This window comes from Salarias fasciatus, chromosome 1, assembly GCF_902148845.1.
Source record: "Salarias fasciatus chromosome 1, fSalaFa1.1, whole genome shotgun sequence".
In the NCBI taxonomy this organism is placed as follows: domain Eukaryota; kingdom Metazoa; phylum Chordata; class Actinopteri; order Blenniiformes; family Blenniidae; genus Salarias; species Salarias fasciatus.
The window spans coordinates 16,415,420-16,437,909 of record NC_043745.1 but is presented as its reverse complement, the minus strand read 5'-3'; the positions used below and the strand labels follow the sequence as shown (position 1 = coordinate 16,437,909).

The window sequence follows — 22,490 nt, the reverse complement described above, 5'->3', positions numbered from 1 at the left end:
TAATTAGTCCTTTCATATTAAATTAGCTATAATCCTCATAGGTCCATGTAGTGGAGCTATGAACTGTTTCACCAGGAATCACATACCTGAAATACGTGACATAGATTTCAGGATTAAAATGACATTTCTACGAGTTTGTCATGCTATAGCAAGGAAGAAGACTGAATTAACCTGCCTACTCTGTTTTTGAATGAGGAAAGGGCCGCGTGCATTGCTCCACAGACATCAAAATGCCTGACCTGCCTGTTAACATGTTTTCACAAATAAATTGGCATAATTAATGCTTTGATATGAATTCACATAAAACCTGAATTGCTTGCTGCCCAATAATTGCACATCAAATGAGCTCTAATTCTCCTCTAATGATCACTTCCCCCCTCTGGAGGAGGTTCTCCAGTAATTGTATATGGTAATAGACCCCTGGCTTTCAAAGTACAAGTTGCAGGCTTGACGTTCGGGGTCTCAAAGGATCAAATGTAATTACAGCTGTGCTTGGCCTTGAAGCAAACGCTAACTCCGACTCGGAGTAATGGATCACAAACAGCAAAATCACATTTTTCATATTAGAAAATGCAGAGTATTCAAGTTGCAGATTAAAATAGCAATCATTCGGGACATTAAATGTTAATTCATAAGAATTCTTAAATGCTTTTTCTCTGTTTCGCTGTGCTTTCTCCTTCATTCTGTCTGTGTCTGTATTTTCTGAGGCTTTAAACGTTGAAATACTGTGGAGAAACATTAATAGAACATTGATGCCAAATAGAAGAGATAACCTGTTTCCCGAAAGCACAGAATGGGTCAGATATTAGATGCATGAAAATCTGTGGCTTGTCATGTTCACATCTGATTCACGGCAGACTTTCTGACATCCTGTTTATCCTTGCTGTCATTTCACAGAGGTACTGCGCTCTGCTCGCCGCGAGTCATAAAGCTTGAATGTCTTGAAATCCATGAGAGACTTACATTGTCATCCGGAGAGCCGAAAATATAAAAGTGATTAATTAAACATGGGGAAGAGAGGAGGAGAATTAAATGGTGGAGAGGAGATAAAACCTCCTCAAAAAATGCACTCCAAAATTTGTCCCACCGAGGGAAGGGAACTCCTCATGCCTCATGCTTTCATGCACTTTAAAAGAATTTTGTTGTGAGCTGTTTTGCACAAGATGGTGTTTTAAAATAGCCAGAAGTTTTGGAGGGCTTCGAAAGATATGAATACTGACCCTTTCCAGGTGAGTGGTGGACATTCTGAGTTCTCTGCAGCTACATAGAGATGTCTATTTAAACTGACAATAACAGAGGGATCTATTTGCTTCAGTCGCTTGGAAACAACCGCTCGACACAGACTGGTTCACCGAGAGGTGAGCTACACACTTGGCAGAGACGGGCCACTGCATCATCACTTCATCTGGACTTCGATGGTGGGTTTCCAAGGCTGTGCGTTGCCATAGAAACTCTCAACAGACTCTGCAAACGGCGCAGAAGGTTGGAGCGGCGTTATTTCAACTCCCCTCCTCCTCCTCCTCCTGTCACAACCATTAGCACCATCCTACACAACGCAGCCATGTGAAGCAGAGCAAGGCGGCGAGGTTTGAGGGCAGAGCAGGACACCGTCCGGAAGGGGACCAAACATCAGCATCTGAGTGATAGAATATGTCAGAAAGATGAAAATCAGACTGAGGAGTGCGGAGGAGTAACAGTGTTTTGTCGTTCCATCACTTTGGTGACTGAAGCTGGTTTTTTCCAAGACCAATATCCTTCTAAAACAATTATCGGATAAATATTATGTGGGAGAGGTGGTCGACAGCTGACAGGAAAAGCACTACAGCGACTGCTCGAGTAAAGTCTTTAAACATGAGACTGAAAGTTAAAAGTGAGGATGTGTCATCGACATCAAAATCGTGCCAAATGGAACATGCCGAACACACCAACTGCTCTGGGAACCTTGGAAGAAAGCAGTGTTCCTTATTTCCTGGTTTGAATATTAATCCATAGTGACACAGGTTGTCCAAAACCAACACAAGTTCAAAGGTCAGAGAGAGAGAGATGTGCACGAGGCGGTCACACCTACACTGTTTATCACTTCCTTTTAGAGCTGTTTGAATAAATAACATCTGTTAAGAATTAACTTGAATCTTTCCCCTTTAATCCAGCTCACTGACTACATGCATTACAAACCACAATCACACAAAGCTGAAATCATATCAAAGCAGGCCAAGAAGCATCAATAAAATGTTACATATGAATAATAAAGCTGATCTGGTTAATATTTAAAGATGTCATAAATGGAGCCTGCATAAATGTCACACACAGGCTACAACCCCTTCAACAGGGATTACTTTATTAATTCAGTCATTGATTAATTCCATGAAGAACACAGCAGTGAGAGGGGAAGAAACCCAAAGGAGAGAAGGTGGAGATCCCGCAGTGTTCACCACAGACGCCTGACTGAAAGGGAAACACGCCAATACACACTTCAGGTGACATAACACTGAATTCCATTAATGTTAATTTCACGCAAATGTCAGTCTGAATACATGTTATGGGTCTTTTATCTTCTGAACCAGACTATGCTCAGCAGTAGTCAAAAATCTATAGGTAAAATAAACCTTTTCATTTCAAAGGCTCATTTTTAAGATGGACAACCTAAAAGGAATATATTGATGACAAAATGTCCTCTTTTCTGCATTTATCCAAGGGGAGAATGAGGAGTTTCTTACACATTCAAACACAAACAGCAATAAGCACATTGTGACAGTAATCAAAAGTTTAAATGACGGAAATTCAGATGAACTTACTGAAAACCCAGCAAGATTTAAGAACAAATAATCATTTTGTACTGATATACTCTGTAAACACACTGAATTGCACAATATTGAGAAAAGGATAAATGATGGTTAATGACTCGAGCCATATTTCTCAAAGCTTTATTCTTCTCTGAGAGGGTTGATCAATTCAAACACCCTGAGTGATCAGAAGCAGATTAATTGCTCCAAATAAAATCTTTTCATTATAAAATTATTTTTTTTCCAAGATTTTTTTTTCTTCCACGTGTCCACAGGAACAAGAGGAGCTGTACAGCAGGTCAAAGCTGACTTTTTGAGTCATGTGAGGAGGTGTGATCCATAACTGGGAGCAGGTGGTTGAACCTGGGCGTGATGGTGATTTGTAGAGTTGTGCTGTAAGGATCCGAAATCAACATCCGATGCAGCGCAGACTCATCCTGAGAATCACTTAACAGGTGGCCAGACGTTTGTTCAACTTCAACCTCCCCTGAGGAGGCCGATGAATAAAGTTGATCACCTGCAACAAACAGAAAAGAGGAAAACATAAAGTTAAATTATTGATCAAAATCAAGAGTGCTGTAATTTCCACACATTTCAATTCAAAGGAGCACCAAGGGGTAAAAGTAGCTTGGCAGTGCAAGCTACGCAAGAGTGACTCAGATTAAAACATAATGCCATTTCATCCACAACCACAGGAAAATGTTTCTTTTAAATCATGATGCAAAAAGTCAGCAAATATTAAATTCAGTTAAAAAAAAACATGCGGTTGATGTTCCTCACTATCGACATCTATTTTATCAAACGCACCTGGAAGCAGCGATATGCTGTGGTTGTCTTGAAGAAGAAGAATGGGCAGCCACAGCTCGCAGCCCTCTGTGCCTCGCCGGCAGGAGAAGTCGTGCAGATCACTCAGCGACGGGAAGCGACACAGGCGGCTGAGCTCGTAGAACTGTGGAGGCGCGATCCACAGCTCCTGAGCCTGGTAGCTCTGCAGGACATCTGAGGGTGTGGACCACTGAAACACAGCAGGAGGCACTGTTCAACAGCTACACGGGTGTAGGTTCCCTTTGGTTCGCTCCATCAGATGGTGCTCAGCACTGCGGTCTGGATACAGCTGATACAGCAGGAGGCAGTGTCACGCTTCAAAACTTGCTTTGTTAATTTCAAAAGCTCTTGGTAACTTATTAAAAGTCAGTTACACAGGCTGCAACATATATTAACAGGATCACTGAACTTCTTTTTTTTTTAAATATAAAAGAGCGGTTGATTGTAAATACTTCAGAACAACACAAAATTAATTTTAAAAGATTCAGAAAAATTCAGTAAATGAAGACTCAGAAAGATCTTTACTTTTTTATCAACTGTGAGAACACTGTAGAACTCGACTCATGTTAGATCGTTTTCATTTGAAACAAGCAGTAATTCTGGGTATGTCTGGAAAATGTTGGGAATTTAAACTTTTTGTATGTAGTTTTGTTCATACACTGGTTTCTTTTTCACCACACTCAAAACAAATACTTTATGTAGTATTTCTTAAAAACTGAGTATTCATTTTCAATAATACTAAATGAACATGCTGAGAGAGACAGCATCCAATATGGTGAATAAGGAAGACAAATAGATCTCAAAAAAGTATCCATGAATTAGTAAATGCCTAAAACATTTAATATTATGATGGTAAAATTAACTAATCGAGATGTTTTTTTTTTTTATAATTATTATTATTTAGCCATCTAAATTGCAGGATTTACTATACCTGCAGAACACTAGCCTGTTGTTTTATAATATTTAGAACTGATCTGCGTTTATTTCGGCAGGGCACCTGGAATCGCTCTATCTCCGCCTGGTCCTGCAGGGTCAGCGGGATGTCCTGCAGGCAGCAGATGAAGAAAGCCGTGTCAAACCTCGTCGCACCGTATCTGCCTTTGGGGGTCAGCCAGTTGCCCCACTCGTGTAACGCCCAGATGTTGGGCAACACCTGCAGCTCTCTGCACATCCTGATGAAGTTGGAGGGGTTTTTGTTGACCAGAGCCCTCCACCTGGAGAGCTCCGTGCTGCACAGCCGTGGATCACTGACACACAACTCCTCTGCGCTTTTTAACACACTTCCTTCCTCCTTTTGAGGCACAACCAGCAGCACACCCGACTCCTCGAAAGTTTCCCTCAGGGCGCAGATGCGGAGGGCCACATCCCCGGGGATGGGGGACCCCAGTTTCAGTCGGTCAGTGGCAAAAATGGGGGGTCTGGTTTCTCTCGGCTGCTTGACACTTCTCAACCCGAAACCGGGAGAGCTCCTAACAGATTTAAAGATCTCTAACCAGTCACTGGAAAAGTCGGAGGAGTCCAACATGCCGCCAGGAAACACATACGCATTGGGCATAAACCCGCTTTTGCCGCTTCTTTTCAGCATTAGAACGCGGTAGTCGAACCAGGAGGCGTGCGGCAGGCGTGCCCGTCTGTCCCCGACCTGCGGTGCGGCTGAGGCGGCCACCAGCGGGCTCCGCGACGGTAAGCCGTCCAACCCCGCTTTGTGTCCCGCAACTACAATGAGAGTAGCCGCCTCCTTCCAGTGTTTCAGGGCGGTGTTCATACTGAAATACCGACTTCACTTTGCGGTGTCCCTGAAAGTTTGGGTCAGCTGACAGTTTGTTATTGTGGAAGTGACGAAAATACCTGGAAGTGCTGCTTAGCGCCCTCTGCTGGCGGGAAGACCGACGTGCGACACGCTCTGGTACTGCACCTTGTCTTTTCTCACGTAATCGCTTTTAAACTTAGGTGAATATGCTGCTAAAATGAACAAAATATAGCATTTCCTCCAAGAATCTCTCAAAGAGAATATGTTCCTATAAACAATATATTCATTCATTATTTGAAGTCAGAAACTACTGTGGAGGGCATTTTTATTTCACATAACCCAAGCTTTTTCTCGTCCTTTGCTCAGGAGTTGTGTAAACCAGAAGTTACCTTTAAATCCGCTGGTTTTGTGTTTTCAGGGAGCCCCAAGAGATGGAGTTTCTGAGGAACTTGTATGTGAAGGTAGATACAGTACAGTTCATCTTCCTCAGTGACATGTGGGTTGTTGTCTTTAATTTATTCATATCCACAGACAAGTAAAATGTTGCCAATGTAGGACAAAATACGTTTTTTATGGGTATGTGTATCACAACTAAGTTGTGGTTCAATTAAAACAAAAATAATAATAAAAAAAAAAAAAAAAAAAAAAAGTTCTACTGCCCATAGCAGAATAGTTGGGGAAGACTCTTGGAAAACTATCAGCTCTCACCTGCTCACATCTAAAGACAAGTTGTTAGCATCAAAGACAGAAGTCTAACAAAGACTGTGAATCTTGAAGCATCACTGTTTACTATTTTCAAGACTACAACTAGATTATCTTGCATTTCACTGTCAGTGTTTCTTGGTTGTCCATGCTGCTCTGCAGCTCTCAGGTGTGCAGCTGGTTACAACCTGCGGAGATGATCCTGTCCCCTTACACACCTAGAAATATTAAACTTGGTCATTTTATTTTGAACAAAGAAATTGGTCTTCTTGTTAATAATTTCATTTTCTTTTAATAGTTACACACACACACACACACACACACACACACACACACACACGCGCATAACTACTCAAGCATAACTCACTATCTCATCACAACATCTGAGTGTAAACATTATGTGCCTCTATTAAATTTGTTATTATGTTCAATAAAGTTCTTAGAAGAAAATAAAAGTTAAATGATGCTCCAGGGGGAAAAGAAAAGACTGCCAACTGTTGCCTCATTTTCTGTTTATTGGGAGTGGAATGTCACGGCAACCTGCGATAGCATCAAACACGTTAGATGTTGTCATAAGCTGAAGACTGTGAAACGAGTGATATAAAACATAAAAAAATTAAAGATTACCACCATTAACTTAGCAAGTGTGACGATGGGAGCGAGCTGTGGCACTCCAGCAACGCTCCAACCATATAAGACTGTAATCTTTGAAAATCTTTTGGTGTAAGCCCAGTTTTAAGACTGAAGGAAGAAAAAAAAGAAAGAGAAAGTTAGATAAGACACACACAAGCACACACGCACACACACACAACACACGGTGAAAGTGTCACGTATCCTTATCAAAGAGGCATTGTGGTGAATATCACTGTTGGAAAGTTCAGAGAGGGAGAAATGTGTCAGCGCATTCTTTCCTGAAAAGCTTGAGATTAATGATTTATCACAAAATGATCACTTGTAACATTTGACTTGACCACATAACATATGCTCACTCATGCTGAGTCAGGCCTGACACATTCAATATTCCACCAAAATTATACACACAATAACACATATTCCTGATGTACTACTTAGTGTGAAGCTACTCTGAATAAAAGTATAAAGCAACACTTTTGTTTATGCTGTAATGTTTCATGAGCTGTCCTCAGAGATCTTTTTTGATGTACACAAAAGGTCTATTTCTCTCAAACATCATAGTGTCACTAAACACTCTTCCTTTGTTGAGACGATCCATCCATCTCACAGGTGCAGCATATCTAGATGCTGATTGGACAGCAGTGCTAGGCTGGCATAAAGAAAGTCTTTGAGTTCAGCTCATAAATGATGTGGGGGTGGGGACCCAAAAATAATGCATTTATATTTTTGTTCAGTGTTCCTTGTTTTTAACACTTTTGATTGGAATCTTTGGAATTTACTGTGATGAGTGGGTTTTATGAAGTGAGACTTCAGTTGCACCACCCCCTCTCATGCTCATTCATCCCACATTCATGGAGGACTATCCAGAATGCCCAATCAGATCTGAGGACCTCCCACTAACCATTACACCACAGGAGTGTGCTCAGTGTCAGGGAGCTCCTTGACTTCGTTCACATCAGACGCTCCTCCTTTCCTTACTTTTAATGTGGCTCTGCATCATTTGTGGATTTACATCACAGTATCTGGGTTTTTAAAGCAGCAGCATTCACTCATTCATGAAATATCCCTGAGGTGGTTGCAGTCCAAGCAATGTAAGTGGGATTTTTCTGGAATTTTTGATTTCTTCACTATCAGGTATAATATATTGCGTTACTGTTAGATATTTTTAAATCGGACTTCTACTGCACACAAGCCAGGAAAAAAAAACTTGAGCACTCTAACCTGAAGTTAAACATTGTCTTGGGTAATGATTGTGGCCATTACCACATTCCAACATGTTGCTTTGTTTGAATGTTTTGCTGCTTATGTGACAGCTGAGGTATGTGTGAACTCTAGAGCTTAAACATTTTTCAGAAAAAGTCATCCTGGAAGCTTCTGTCATTTATTTATGTAGCACCATTCAGACACAAGGCAATTTGTAGTGCTTTATAAAGGAATTAAACAAATAGATTCAAAGAATACCATTAGGAATTTCAATATTCAGCTATTAAGATTATGAAATACATGAAAAAGATAAAGGAAGGAATAAAAAAGATTAAATAAGGTGAAAACGTAATCAAGATAGTGGTAATAAAATAAGCAAAATGTACTTTTTAATGGAAAATCTAGGCAAATAATACTGTTTTAAGGCCTGATTTAAGAAAAGTGAGTGTGTCAGCAGACCAGTCCTTGCATGTCTGGGTTTGTGCCACAGATGAGGAGCACAGGAGGAACAGAAAGCTGCTTCAGTTTGTTGGCTTTAACACTTGGTAATCCTGTTCCCGAAGACCTCAGGGATCTGGATGTTTCATATTCTACATGTAAACCTGGTATGTATTCATAACCAAGGCAAATTAAAGCTTTATGGGCAAGCAGTAAAATAGTGTGCAGAGATTTAAGTACAAGTGCAATGTGCTCCACTTTCTTCTTTGTGTTAGTGAGGACTCTGGTTGCAGCATTCTGAATGAGCTGCTGCTTGTTTAGAAGCAGTTTTTTTTTTTTTTTTTTTTACAGAGACATTTCAACCTGCAAAAGATAATTGCATGAACATGTTTCTCTGGATCTTGTCTGGTCAGAAACTTTTAGTTTTTTGCTGACTTTATTTTTCAGATTCCACAAGTGATTCTCATAATTACTGACACAAGGTATTTCCTGCATCATAAGCAAGATTAACACCAGTTTAATGCCGTGCCACAAATTTCAACCATTTTTTTTTTTTAAGTCTGTTCAGCACTATTTTATGGTCAACTGTGTTGAAAGCAGCATCAAAGCTAAAGCTCTAGTTGTGTCACTGCTCCAATAAATGCCATTCAGCACTTTAAAAAGTGCAGTTTCGGTGTTGTGGTTTGTCCTGAATGCAGACTGAAAAACATTGAAGCAATTGTTTCCTGGCATGAATGCAATACATTAGAAAAAAAAAAAAACACCTGCCATTTCAGTAACCTAATTATTAATGACTGGTACAACCAGATTCAGATTGCTTTTTTCTTGTTTTTTTTAAAGGTTTGCTTGTTGCTGTCTTTGGAGCTTTTGAAAAAAAAAAAAAAAAAAGCCTGTCTAAAGAGAGCCGTTGAGTACATGTGGTATTTTAATTTTAAAGTTAAAAATATTTGTGACCAGAGAGTTCAGCAGCAAGTTGTGTTGAACAATGTCAGGGCTGCACGGGTGAAAATGTCAAAGATAAGACTGAATTTTGTGTGGAGGCAATTTCATTTAACAAAGGGCATCAAGGTACATTATTGCTTGAAATAGACTGGCTGATTCTTATTCTTGTTTGTATATTTTTGTGTGAAATAGGATGCAAAATCATTGAATACTGCAGCAAATAGCAGTTCAGGAGGGAGGTGATGGTGAAAAATTAGTCTGTTCAAACCTGCATTATTACAGTGTTTCCTGATGAGCTGACATGTCATTGAATGTCTGGGTAAAGGATGTACGCATGTTTTTAGTCCTTAACCCTGGGCTGGGAGAAATACATCCTTATTTTCTTGATTATCTTGAACAAAGGATCACAGGACGGGCGATTGATAGAGATTGTGTTTCTCTGTTTGCAGAGTTGTCCTTGACGCCTATTGTCATGCTCCTTTTTAAGCGATTTATCTCAAGGGCGTGAAGAATGTTATTTTAAAACAAAAACTACAAAGCACACTGGTCCGTTATAATGATAGGGTTTTAGATGTGGGTTCAACTACAGTGGAAGAGGTATTTCAATATAAAAAGTCACTTAGAATAATTTCAGAACATCCATGTATACAGGACATGAGCATAGTTGTTGTGCAAACATTACCTTATCATGGCTGAGGCTAACCAATGGGATGAAGGCCCAATGATGGGTTTGACACTTCCCAAAGAAAATCAACCCTTGTTTTGTGCTGCGGTCAAATTTGAGAGATTTTAGTTTTATCCCCGAAAAATAATGTATTTCGCAAACTTGCTCACAGTAGGCACAGCACCATGGCAGGTGGATACAGTGCAAGTGAGGCTTTCAATTGCATATTTGAGCATCACATTAGTAAAGAGGGTAGGACATTGACAGTGAGGATGACATAAACAAGCAAGAAGAAGTGGTGACAAGAGGAAGAGGTGTAGTCTGTGTGCACCAAGAAGTGTAAAAGAAAACATGGTGTGTCATAAATGCAATATGTATTTGCAATAAAAAAAAAAAAAAGCACAGTCTGCATATTTTGGACAATATGTGTAAACTGTTGCATGGTTCTGTCAAATATGAGAACAAGCACGGCTGAAGTGTAATTGAGCATACTCCAAATTTAAAAAGACTGATTTTTTTTGTTGTTGTTTTCTGTTGTAAGGCTTGAGCTATGGTAGAGTGAAGTTGCAGTTCTAACATATGTGACTTCCTTCACGGCTTCACCAAGTTGCTCGTTCAGGTTTTTCAGCATGTCTCACCATGCAGTGAGGTGGCCTGAGCCCTTGTTAACCTCTGGCAGGGAATGTAGTGTGTAGCGGCCTACTCCACGGAATTCTGGGTGCAGTGAATTGATATTAAAAGGCTGAATGGATCATCCTTGTTCCCTGGATCTCCCAGAGCAGTTAGATGCTCTGATCACGGTGGCAGTTAAGGTTGACAAGAGACTGCGCCAACAGAGTTGGAGTGGATTCCACTTCCAATTCACATCTGTGCCATATGCACCTGGCAGCTTCCATCCAGGCCCTCCGGTACCAAGGGGACCCTCCCACACTGATACCAGCTGAAGAACCACCCTCCTGGAGGAGCAAGCGCACCACTTGAGAGAGTGTGGCCAACTCAAACACCAATGTGCGTTGTGCTCCATTAAAGGTTGGGCTAAGGGGGAGTTTCAGGGATAACACCGAACCCTCCCTGCTTCTCAACACCAATTTGATGGACCAGTCTCTAGTTCAACAGCTCAAACTGGGTCAACTGGTTCCATCAATGGAGAGACCCCTCCAAGCCACAGCCCTCAATAGACACCTGCTCTGGTGGGTGACTCAACTTGGTATCACTTTTAGTGATGGTCACCCTGAGAAGCATCCTCTCAGTCAGGGGTTTCTGTGACTGAAGGCCTACAGCTACCACCTTAATTGATCCACTGGTGGCATTGAGTCCTTGAGCAGCTCGTGGAAGGACAACTGTTTTTCGGCACCACCTTCCCACATCATTCCGACAACTAGCTTTGCCCCAATCGCTAATGTGTCTGATTCCCCCAAGGATTCTTCAATGCTCTGGTTCTACTGGGCCTAGAAGGAGGTGTTTAGACATGGGCTTCCCCTCTTCCCTCTCATTGTGTGAATGGCTGTGCCAACCTGCTTCCCATGACCACACACCCACAGTGAAGATGACTACTACTATTACTCTGTTGAGGTTTCAGCTGCCATGGAGAGCACATGCTTCTTCACATCAATGTCATCCACCTCCGATCATCTTTCTACTTCATTTTGCAATCTGCACATAGCAAACTTCACATCATGGGAAAGATTTTTAGATCCATATCTTATCATATCAGGCCATTAATCGCTCCACACTTATCATTCCTGTCTGCCCTCCCTCTGTGTGTCTAATTCCCTAATGTGATTCACCTTTGTATGAGTCTATTTTTTGTTTCCCCACTGATCCGTGACACCCAATGAAATATTAACCCAAAACATACAAGGCACACAGGCCTGATAAGAAATGAGATCTGGTTTCAGTTATGGCTGTGACGTTAAACCTTGAGAACCCCTTCATCAGCAAAACTTGAGCCACAGTAGAGGCTGTCTGGCCGTAAGCGTGAACAGCAAGGGTGAAATTACCAAAAATATCTGTCATAAACAAAACATTTTTCATGACATTTTTAACAAAGATCTAATATTGTGTAGCCCATGACCACAATCTCAGTTTTGTAGATGTCAACAAATGCCATAAAGAACAATGAACTGCACTCTGCGACCTGACACCTTTAGCATGACTGACAACAATCTGCTGAGTCAGAGGACACACCCGGCCATTAGCAGCGTTGTTGCAGCAGTCCTTCAGGTCCTCTTAAGACCATGATGGCCAGGCCTCTGCTGAACTTCGGTCAGCACCTCTTTCCTTAATCACCAGGCAACAGCACCTGTACTTCTGCATCATTAGGGCATTCACCCTACTCTACCATTTTCAAAGCAATGCCAAAGCAGACTGTGACAACTGCTTATGCTCCTCAAAGTTGGGGCAGCTTTTCTTTTTCTTCCAGAAAGGTAAAATTTCCCAAATGACAGGGTCTAAGATCAGAGATGTGTGCTAATTCAATATCATGATTGGTCCCCACACTGTTTCAGCCTTCAAAACCTAAGACACTGTGTGTCAGAGATGCACCTGTAAACATGGGTTCATTGTCCTATGCTCCAGGCTGATACTGACAGGATAGAGCAGCCACATGAGTGCTATTTTTTCTGAGCTGTACTTTATCTCAAAATTGAATGAGGCAAGCTTGGCCTAGCAACGTTGTTCAGTGGCTTCAAGCTTAACTCTAAGTGACTCGGGATTGTTGTCTGTATGGACAGTATGTTTGTGGCCCAACAGAAACCCTCAAAAAAATGTCTGTCACCGTCCACTTGAGAACTCCAACCTCCGTATTGAAAGACAGAAGAAAGAGTGACTCCTACAGTTTCAAAATAGTGACTCCCAGCAAACCCACTTTGTTATCCAATCACCCTAATGTCCAGTAATGTGGCAACAGCCTGCTTGCACAGAGACGGCATGCACACAGCTCCATATGAAAGTCATGAAATGTGATTTTATTAACAGTAAAAAGGTTGACATGGCGTGCTGGCCATGATGCTACACCTGCATAAAGAGCTTACAATACCTTGGAGTTAACTTTCACCCAAAATAAGAAGAGGGCCAAGAATTTGAGCATTTGCACGCGAGTATCAGAGTCCATTTCAGTGGGTAAAACAGCTGCAGAGTTTCTTGCAAAAAATAATGTAGACTAGATGACTAGGCTTACATGACTAGTTTTTGACTTAATCATCACTATTATCACAATTATCACTTTCCAACCCAGCATGCTAAAAGACAATACTATTGTGCTTTTTTTTAAACCATCAAGAAACCTCTATTTACTACTTTCTCAAGTGGAATCTTTATGATTTGATCCGTGAATAACACTGTAAATTATTATAAATTGCATGTTTTTGTTAATACTGTGGAAGGAAGGAAGAACTTCTATGTTTATGAAGTAATGAAAACAGGATCTGTTGTGTAGATACAATAACTCAGAATTGGAAATTGAAGAAGATACTCAATTTTTAACAAATATGCTTACCTGCTGGCAAAATGCAGCTATTTTTGAGTAGGTGACAATAATGTGGAAATCAAAATAATGATTTTCTTCTCATGTTCAGTTGGTTGAAAGACATGAACTTTATTTCAGAAGTTGAACTTGGATGATTGACTTTAGATCACACAAGTTTGCATGTTTTACCAAAATCTTGAACTGCGAAGAAATACAAGAGAAGCTTGGATAATATCGCAAAAGACTGACTCTGAACGATGTAGATTTTCCTGTTGTGCAAAAGCTGATGTGAAATAAAAGCTTCTGGTGCTGACTAAACCTTCAGGCATTCATTCATTTTTGTAGAAAGGAAAAAGAGGGATACACATTTTTTTGGAGTTGCACTCTAATCTTTTGAGCAATAGATGACACTGCAAACTTTTTATGGGAGCTGGGCTGACCCATATGTTATCAAGAGTTACAGTAACCTATGTGGTGCTGCACTTAAAAATAATGTGAATGCAGTTGAGCCGAACACCATGTGAAATCATAGGACGATGGTATTCACAATATGTGACAAATATTTTAGAATGGAAATATTTTTCATTGATATTTATATCAAATGACCGCAAGTTCAAGTCCAACAGTCAATTGTTGTTAAAGTGGCACGACAGCTTCACAGCCAACTATAAACAATAAAATCTGTGCAACCGATATGCGTCTCCTTCAATGGCAAATAAGGAACAAATGATTTAAGAGTAAATAAAATTGACCTCGAGTAGCTTCTTGCTTGTGTTTGCATGACGGTTCAGTTTTATTAGATAAAGTTTTACTGTCACAAGGTCACAGTGCTCATTTAATCATACAAGGGAAGAGGTATAATAAAGCCATTATTGTCTTATCATACAGTAAACTTTGTGATAGGCCATGAATATGATGTTATTGTTAAAGTCATCACAGCGAGTGTAAAATCTTTTTTTTTTTGCCTTCAGGTCCCAGCCGACAGAAAAAAATGCCAAAAGTCTTAGGAACAGGACCAAGGGGCAGAATGACCCTACTGGTGACAGTCACAACAAGGACAAGACCAAAGACCAGCCCAAAGCCACCGTGCTTCAGCGAGATGTGAGTATGAGTATGTCAGCCTGTAACAGTTCCTCTTGGAAATAAGTCTTGTACCACTGGACCCCCACCCCCCTAAAAAACAAATGAAAAAAAAAATCAATAAACAACAAGACATTATAACAATATTACAACTAAAAAATGTCGACCGGAAATCTACAGATTTCCTTATTTTTTTGTACGTAGTTTATGCGCGTCTGGAGTTCCTGAGAAAATGTCCTCTTAGAAGTTCACACCCAGTGATCCCATCATCCCTCGCTTATTCAGTAATGGGTGCTGGAGCGAGTGCCAGGCCGTACCACACCAAGCATCCCCACAGATTAATCCACACTCATCCACTGAGACATGCTATTCAATCCTCCTGAACTCACTGAGCTCACAAAGTAAACTGAGGCAACTGCAAGAGCTTCGACCACACAAAACTGGATTACTGTTATAATGCCTCGAACTAGTGATGCTTAGCACGACCTAAATCATTGATCTATAACCTGCTTCTGTGGCTCGTCAGCTGTTTGTGCAGGTTATACTAGTGTTCACAAAACTGAATACGGCTGTAGTTGTTCTTCATTTGGTGTACAGCAGACAGTCTTTCAGATGGACTTTTATCTTGAAATATTTAAAGTATATATCCCATTCCGTTGTGTCACCATATCTCTAGAAGCTTCAAAGTGGTTGATTCCATTCTGGACCTGTTTTACTGTTGTACTATTAAGATGATTCCACCCACTACATTTTGTATTTTCTTTTTGTTTTATTTTGGAAATTCCAATGTAGAGCTTAACTAAAAAATAAAACTTCAGTGTGGCTCAAAAATGAAAATTTACATTCCTTAACAATATTGTTATAACTGAATGCTGGATCAAAGATCAGAAATCTGACAGTAAAAGTGGTTATTTCTATAGGAAGCTGACATTTCACCTACTTATCAGCAAAATGAAGGTAATACACAGACTTTTTTATCCAGTGATGATTGTGTTGCTTTTGTCTTTGTAAGGTCCTTTTCCTGCAGTTTACGAGCGTGATGGACTGGATTGAGAGCCGGTGACTGACTCAGTGTGTCACTGGTCAGGGTTTGAGGCTGAAATAACATATTGCTCTGTTTTTCTTCCCTGTGTGTTCAGATTGGTCTTATAAGTGGCATCTGTTTGATCGTGGGAACCATGATTGGATCAGGCATCTTCATTTCTCCAAAGTCTGTTCTGTTGTACACTGGCGCAGTGGGACCCTGCCTCCTGGTCTGGGCTGCTTGTGGCGTCTTGTCCACAGTGGGTGAGACCAGCACTCAAACTCTGCTTAGGATGACTGATGATGTTGAAAACTGAACAGGCCAAATGCATCATTGTTTTTTGTTTTGTTTTGTTTTTTTTTTATTATCTGGTAGTTTGTTTTTCCTGAAGGCCTTTAAAGTCTTTTATACTTTAACATGTGACCAGTTCAAAGTAGCAGAGCAATAGTTTAAAGAAGCCGCTTGCCGCTCCCATACAAAAACCATAATTTGCACCTCATCTGGGGCACTTGGTAGATAACAAGTTGGAGCACTATAAAATTTTATGTCCAGGTAGGAGGGGCTTTCTGTATAAAGCTATCACGTGTTATCTTTCATGACAGTTTCAAAAAGGCTCAGATCAATTATCATATTTCTAATTCACATCAATCAAAACAATGAATATTTTCCCTCATTTACAAACAATAATGTAGACTCTTTCTTCCTTTGCCTTCTTTCACTTCCTGTCTGTCTGTGTGGAACTTCGCAGGAGCACTGTGCTACGCTGAACTGGGCACAATGATCACCAAATCAGGCGGGGAGTACGCCTACCTATCGGAGGCTTTCCACCCGGTCGTTGCCTACCTTTTCAGCTGGACCACCGTCATAGTGCTGAAACCCTCCAGCTTTGCTATCATCACAATGAGCCTGGCGGAATACGCCTCTGTGCCTTTCTACTCTGGCTGCACACCACCTCTTGTTGTGACCAAATGCCTGGCGGCTGCTGCAATGTGTAAGCTCATGCAAGCAAAGTACACACGTCTTCGTACATATTAACAATTGTATATAAGTGGAAGAATACGTACGTCGCACTGTCTCTTCCTGTACTCCCAGACAGTCTCCTTCCTGTTGAGTGTCGTGACGGCACTATAACTTTCAGGACTTGCTCTTCTTTAATCTAAATACAGTTATTGATGATGTTGGTTATATTCTACTTGTTGGTGTCTTCTGTTGCAAAATAAATGTGTAGCCAAGCAGATACCTTCCCAATGGTAAATGATAAATAAATGGTCTTTTTGCCCTACACCTGCTTGAAAGTTGTATCCAGCGCTCTCGGTCATTAGCAGCCAACAGAGTCAACGAGGTTATGGCGGTGACAGCTTGTCCGTTCCCCTTGTCAAGATGTTTTATGTAATGTAATGAAATTTCTTGTTTCTTCTCAGTGCTGATTGTCACTTTCAACTGCCTGAGTGTCAGACTGGCGAGCTACGTCCAGAACTTCTTCACTGCGGCCAAACTTCTCATCATTGCTGTCATTGTGGTATCGGGCATTGTCCTTTTGGCGCAAGGTGAGTCATCATGTTCTTATCATTTTTTTTTTTTTTTTTATCATTTGCAACCCCACCCTGATCTCTTTACCTTTTTATTGAACATTTAATCATGTATCTTCATGTCTTCATATCCAGGAAATACAGACAATTTGACCAATGCCTTTGATAGCCCATCATTGTCTTTCGGATCTGTTGGACTTGCATTTTACAACGGGCTTTGGGCCTATGACGGATGGTAAATGCTCTTTCATTTGTTTTAGAAGCAATGCACTGAAAAGGTACTCCGCCAACAATGAGTGTTCTCAACGCTAAGCTAGCCCCCTGTTCCCCCTTCACAAATGGCTTGTGACAAAGTTATGCTGTAACCTCATGCCTTTTTCCCCGACTGTGGATATCCAGCGCTCACACAGCCTCTGTCTTATCTCCACACTGCAGCCCAGATATGTGGCAGAACGGTTAGTCTTCATGATGGCAGCTATTCCCTTCAGTTTGGTGTGAATCAAACCATACGGGAGTGGTTCATGTGCATTGAATTCCAGGTGCAATATCATGAGCAGAATGTCAGTATCCATCAGGCGATTGTTAGGAGGACCTCATCCTTAAACAACTCCTGGGTTGTTTGAGAGTGATTCTTGGGTCTTACACAACAGACGGTGAAATATCTATGTCAAGCAATAACAGATAAAAGAAGTGTGTCAGTGTTTTCTTTCTCAAGGCTGATGTCTGCAGGACAATTATTTTGTTTATTATGAGGTCTAAGTCCAGAGGTGGCTGTTAAGAACATGGCCCCTGGCCAAGACTTGAACAAAGTAATTGTACTGTTAAAAAAAAAAAAAAAAAAAACCAGCAAAAAAGAAACAATGCCAAAAAATAAACAAACGATCCGTGTTTATTGTATGGCAATAGTGGTGTCATGCTTTAAGAATTGTATCAGAGGTCCAGTCTTGGCAGTTCCATGTCCCTCTGATTTATAAGGGTTAGAAGAGGGAGACGAGTTCACGAGATTAACACTAAATAAGGTTTTATGTGATCCAGTTGCTACAGACTGTAAAACTGCCCTTGATTAGTGAGCAGTGCATGACATTTAGTGTGTGTTCAACAGAGGGGTAGACTGCTCAAATGCTATTACATTATATATGTATGTCTTCTTTTCTTTTCTTTATCAAACAGGAATCAGCTAAATTTTATTACAGAGGAGCTGAAAAACCCATCCAGGTAAAATAAGAAAATACCATTCCCATAGGTCTTCGTGTTTCTGTTTAAGAGGTGTAATACAATTGTAAATTCCCACAGTTTCATTGTTCTTACTTCCACTCCCTTCCCATTAAACACTTTACATCAGTGTGGCCCTGACACCTCTGGTGAAAAACCTTAAGTTCTGGTCCCTCTCCTTATGTTGATCAGTGGATGTTCGTGGATATATGTCTGTAATAATTTATGTTTAGTGTATGTAGGCACTGCTCTTCATCACCTCACAGTTGCATCTTCTGTCCTTCTGTCTTGCACTGCTCCACCTGCATTTGTCTCTTTTGGATTTATTTCACTCCTAAATATGTTTTTTTTTTCTTTCAATTATTAGAAATTTGCCACTGGCCATCATCATCGGGATCCCTCTGGTTTCTGTGTGTTATGTGATGATCAACTTGGCTTACTTCAGTGTTTTGACCCCCAATGAACTGCTGGTTTCTCAAGCTGTTGCTGTGGTAAGAAAAGCTGTAACAAAGATGCAGACAGTCATGGATTTGTAAATTGTCATCACATATTAATGGCAAATTAAATTTAAGTCTATCTAAACTACTCACACTTTGCCTTTAGACATTCTGTTTCATGTTATGTTTCAAAGACCTTTGATTTGACTTCCTTGTCTTTTCTGAAGGATGTGTTTGTGCCTCTTTAGAGTTACGGCGACAAAGTCCTTTACCCTGTGGCTTGGATTGTTCCTCTCTTTGTTGCGTTCTCAACATTTGGTGCTGCTAATGGCAGTTGCTTCACAGCTGGCAGGTAAACAATAAAAAAGAGGAGAAAATCACTGAAACTAAATATTAATTTGTAAACATTCTATTCTTAGCACCATTATGAATGGTTAAAAAAGTTGTATCAAATTTTTTTCAAAGCAGTCATTGTAAAGACTAAACTTGTATTTCTCTTCTAGACTGGCCTATGTAGCTGGAAGACAAGGTCACACGGTGGAAATCTTATCTTATATTAGTCTGAAGCACTTCACTCCTGCCCCTGCTCTCATTTTCAACGTGAGTTGGAAACATTTAGTGTTTATGGCATTCACTATGAATGTGGTCACATGGGATCATCTGACCTGCTTTCAATTCACACCAGAGGACTGCAACCTTCACAGTGACATGTGTCAGGAACATGTTTCAAACATATTTAACTTTCAAAGTAAAGACGCCTAAGACTCTGACTTGCCTGTAGGTTTCATATGTGGTAAGGCATTAGCAAAGAACTGCACTGAAAAAAACGCAAAAATTCAAAATCTTACCAAGTTCAAAAGTCTTGTTTTCAGTCAAAATGTCTCATCCCACTTGATTTAAGATATACTTGGATACAGATACTTATTTCTTGGTTTAATATTCTTATATTAAAGGGGCTGTATCATGCAAAATTCACTTTTTGTATGTTTTAACCTTGTTATATGGCTATGTACTCACCAAAAACACTCCCACAGCGTTTTTTCCTTCGTGCCTGCATGTTTGAGCTTTCCTCCTGTTTGTGCTGCTCAGAGAGGCAGCCCCTCCCGCACCCGTGAAAACGCTCTGTTTTCCCATGTTCACGTCACACTGTGAAGATGTCTCCCCTGAGCCCCCCTCCCGCAGGCCCTCGGCAATCAGCGTTGCCGCTTTTTTCTAACTCTGATTACGGAGATAAACTTTAACCATCGTCTGAAAGAGACAGTCAAGCAAGAGCAAGAGTCTGAAGGGTCTGCGCTTGGTGAGTTTCTAACAGGAAAAGACGTTTTCGCGTGTATTTCCGTGTAGAGAAGCTAGAGCTAAAGAGCTACAGCTAACTCTTAGAGACGCTAACGAAGCACTGATTGGTTGAAGTACGCTGTCAGTCAAATTCCACAGGGGGAGAGGTGGGATTTCAGTGAAACGGAGCGTTTTCTCTTCCGGGTTTCAGAATTAGCCCCAGAAAATCTTTTATTTCACACAAAATGACTTTTCCTTAGTGCCAAAAATAAACTATTACCATGTTAATGCCATTTCTAGGGTTTAGACTAAGCTAAAAAAGCATGATACAGCCCCTTTAAGATCTCGTTTTAAGTAAAATTCACTTGCTGCATGGACAGATAATTTCACTTGTTTTAAGAGTAATTTTCTTTAATTTAGTGTTGATATCTTGTGTTTAGGTTATCCTTTTTTGCAGTGTGGAAAGTAATTTTCAAAGCAGACATGCTGCTTTTGCTGAAAATTCTTCAGTTTTATGTGACTCAAATGACAATATAATGTCAAAGTATATAAGTATTTTTTTTCCCATAAACTTCTTAGCTGTAATCCTCCTTCTGGACCTTCAGATTCTTTTTAATGATTTATTTATTCATCATTATACTAACAGCTGTGGTCACGCACTTCCAGTTCCACTGAGATCCTGCAGGAAGTTAGAACAGAGAGGAAACAGCACCGTTTACGTCACAGATATATATGATTTTCGAAAGACACAAAGGTTATTTGAATGTACGGAGGGAGATACGGTCATTGCAAAGAACAAGCCCTGCCAGAAATAAATCCTTTCACTGTGCATTGGTTCCACCTTTTTTCAGTCTTAATTAAAATGATTTTTATACAAGTTAAAATGATTTCAATATTACATAATTTCGTAAAGGTCCGGATGAAAAAATGATCCGCTGTGCAGGTTATTTTTAGATGGACAGCATAAACCATGGTTTGTTTTTCCTCTGCTTCAGACGATGTTGGCTCTCATCTACATCATCCCAGCAGACATCAACACCCTCATTAACTACTTCAGCTTTGCCCAGTGGGCCTTTTATGGTCTGACCGCATTAGCTCTCATCGTCATGCGTTTCACCAGGAAGGACCTCCATCGACCGTTAAAGGTAAAGCACCTTCTCCATCGAGGGGTAAACAATTTTCAAGAAGGTTTTTACAAGTAACAATAGTAGTAAAAAGGTGCAGTAACCAGAAACGACGTTCAGTCCCTCACTAACTACATAGGCTACTTGAGCCTCTTTTCTGGTTGTAACTTCAGATAATGTTCGAATTAATTGACTATTCTTTTCAGTAACATTTTGAAATTTGGTGCAAACACTGTCTGTACTTGTGTGATCTCTCCAAGGTGCCAATTATTTTACCAATCATAATGGTGGTGATGTCTTGCTACCTCGTTGTGGCTCCAATCATCGATAAGCCAGAGATGGAATATCTCTACTGTGCGCTCTTCATCCTCAGTGGACTCCTGCTTTACTATCCATTTGTCCACTTGAAAGTTAGATGGGCAAACAAAATCATAGGTAAGTTCAGCTCTGAAAATTCAAGGGTCATTTCATGTTGAGAATTTTAAAACAAACAAAAAAAAAGTGATTTAAATTGCACATGGATGTTACGGTGAGGTGACTGACGAAAACTGATTGCACGATGCTGATGTGACCATTTGCCTCCGTCCTCCTGTAGAGCCGATCACTGTGCATCTCCAGCTGCTGTTGCAGGTAATTCCTCCTGAGTACGATAAACTGGAAGAGACATCTGATGCATCTTCTACTCAGCTTTAAAAGATTTGTGGGCCAGCTTTGGAAACAGCGGGATTAAAATGCAAAGCTCTGAAAATGTCAGATCACTCCTGTTGAAAAGCTGCTTGATTTACAAAATGGAACAGGCTGGGTTCATGAGTCTACGGGGATAAAGTGGCAATCCTTCTGCATATTCAGCTTCAGTTCATGAAGAATGTATCTTCTGAATACAATGGATACAAAGCCAAATCGGGGACATGCTTTCATTTCAGGTTACACAAAGATTTGCGACTATAACAAGCACTTGAATGGTGCAATCAAATTTTATTTGTCCAAAGATCACTTCATCAAAATCTCTTAAATGGTTAACATCTGCATATATAAACATGTGAGTGAAGGGACGTAGCAAACATTGATAGACAAATTCACAAGCAAACCACATAGCAGCTTATAGAGACAACCTGTGACAGTGTTTCATTATTGTTGCTTCCCTCGTTATTTTGTATTAAATCTCCATTTGAGTTATTGTATCGTGCTGCCTGTTGTTTATTAGAGGTATTAATGCTGTTAACCATGAAGTGGGTATGAAAAAATAAACTGATTTTGGAAAATATCCCTTTTTGATCCAGGTGGTTGGGTGAACATGCAAAAAAACACCCAATATTTTTTCTGAATTGTTTTTAATTGATACAATTGATACATACACATGAGCACCTTGGTCAAAATGTTTGGAGTCTGCAGTTTGATCTTCT

General features: G+C 40.4%; 2 protein-coding genes across 2 annotated transcripts; one reads left to right on the top strand and one right to left on the bottom strand.

The window, feature by feature from the left end:
• Nucleotides 1–2,140: 2,140 nt before the first annotated feature.
• Nucleotides 2,141–5,426, bottom strand: nudt19 (nudix (nucleoside diphosphate linked moiety X)-type motif 19). Its single transcript, XM_030090467.1, has 3 exons — nucleotides 4,606–5,426; nucleotides 3,591–3,798; nucleotides 2,141–3,300 (listed from the first exon to the last, which is right to left on the bottom strand). The coding sequence occupies exons 1-3, from the start codon at nucleotides 5,371–5,373 to the stop codon at nucleotides 3,083–3,085; spliced, it is 1,194 nt and encodes a 397-aa protein (XP_029946327.1). The 5' UTR covers nucleotides 5,374–5,426; the 3' UTR covers nucleotides 2,141–3,082.
• Nucleotides 5,427–7,643: 2,217 nt separating this feature from the next.
• On the top strand, nucleotides 7,644–22,264 carry slc7a9 (solute carrier family 7 member 9). The gene is made up of 13 exons (XM_030099109.1): nucleotides 7,644–7,784; nucleotides 14,378–14,507; nucleotides 15,626–15,773; nucleotides 16,259–16,501; nucleotides 16,932–17,057; nucleotides 17,175–17,274; nucleotides 18,210–18,254; nucleotides 18,619–18,742; nucleotides 18,937–19,040; nucleotides 19,192–19,288; nucleotides 20,959–21,108; nucleotides 21,348–21,522; nucleotides 21,683–22,264. Coding segments are annotated over exons 1-13 (1,542 nt in total). The 5' UTR covers nucleotides 7,644–7,782; the 3' UTR covers nucleotides 21,781–22,264.
• Nucleotides 22,265–22,490: the final 226 nt, after the last annotated feature.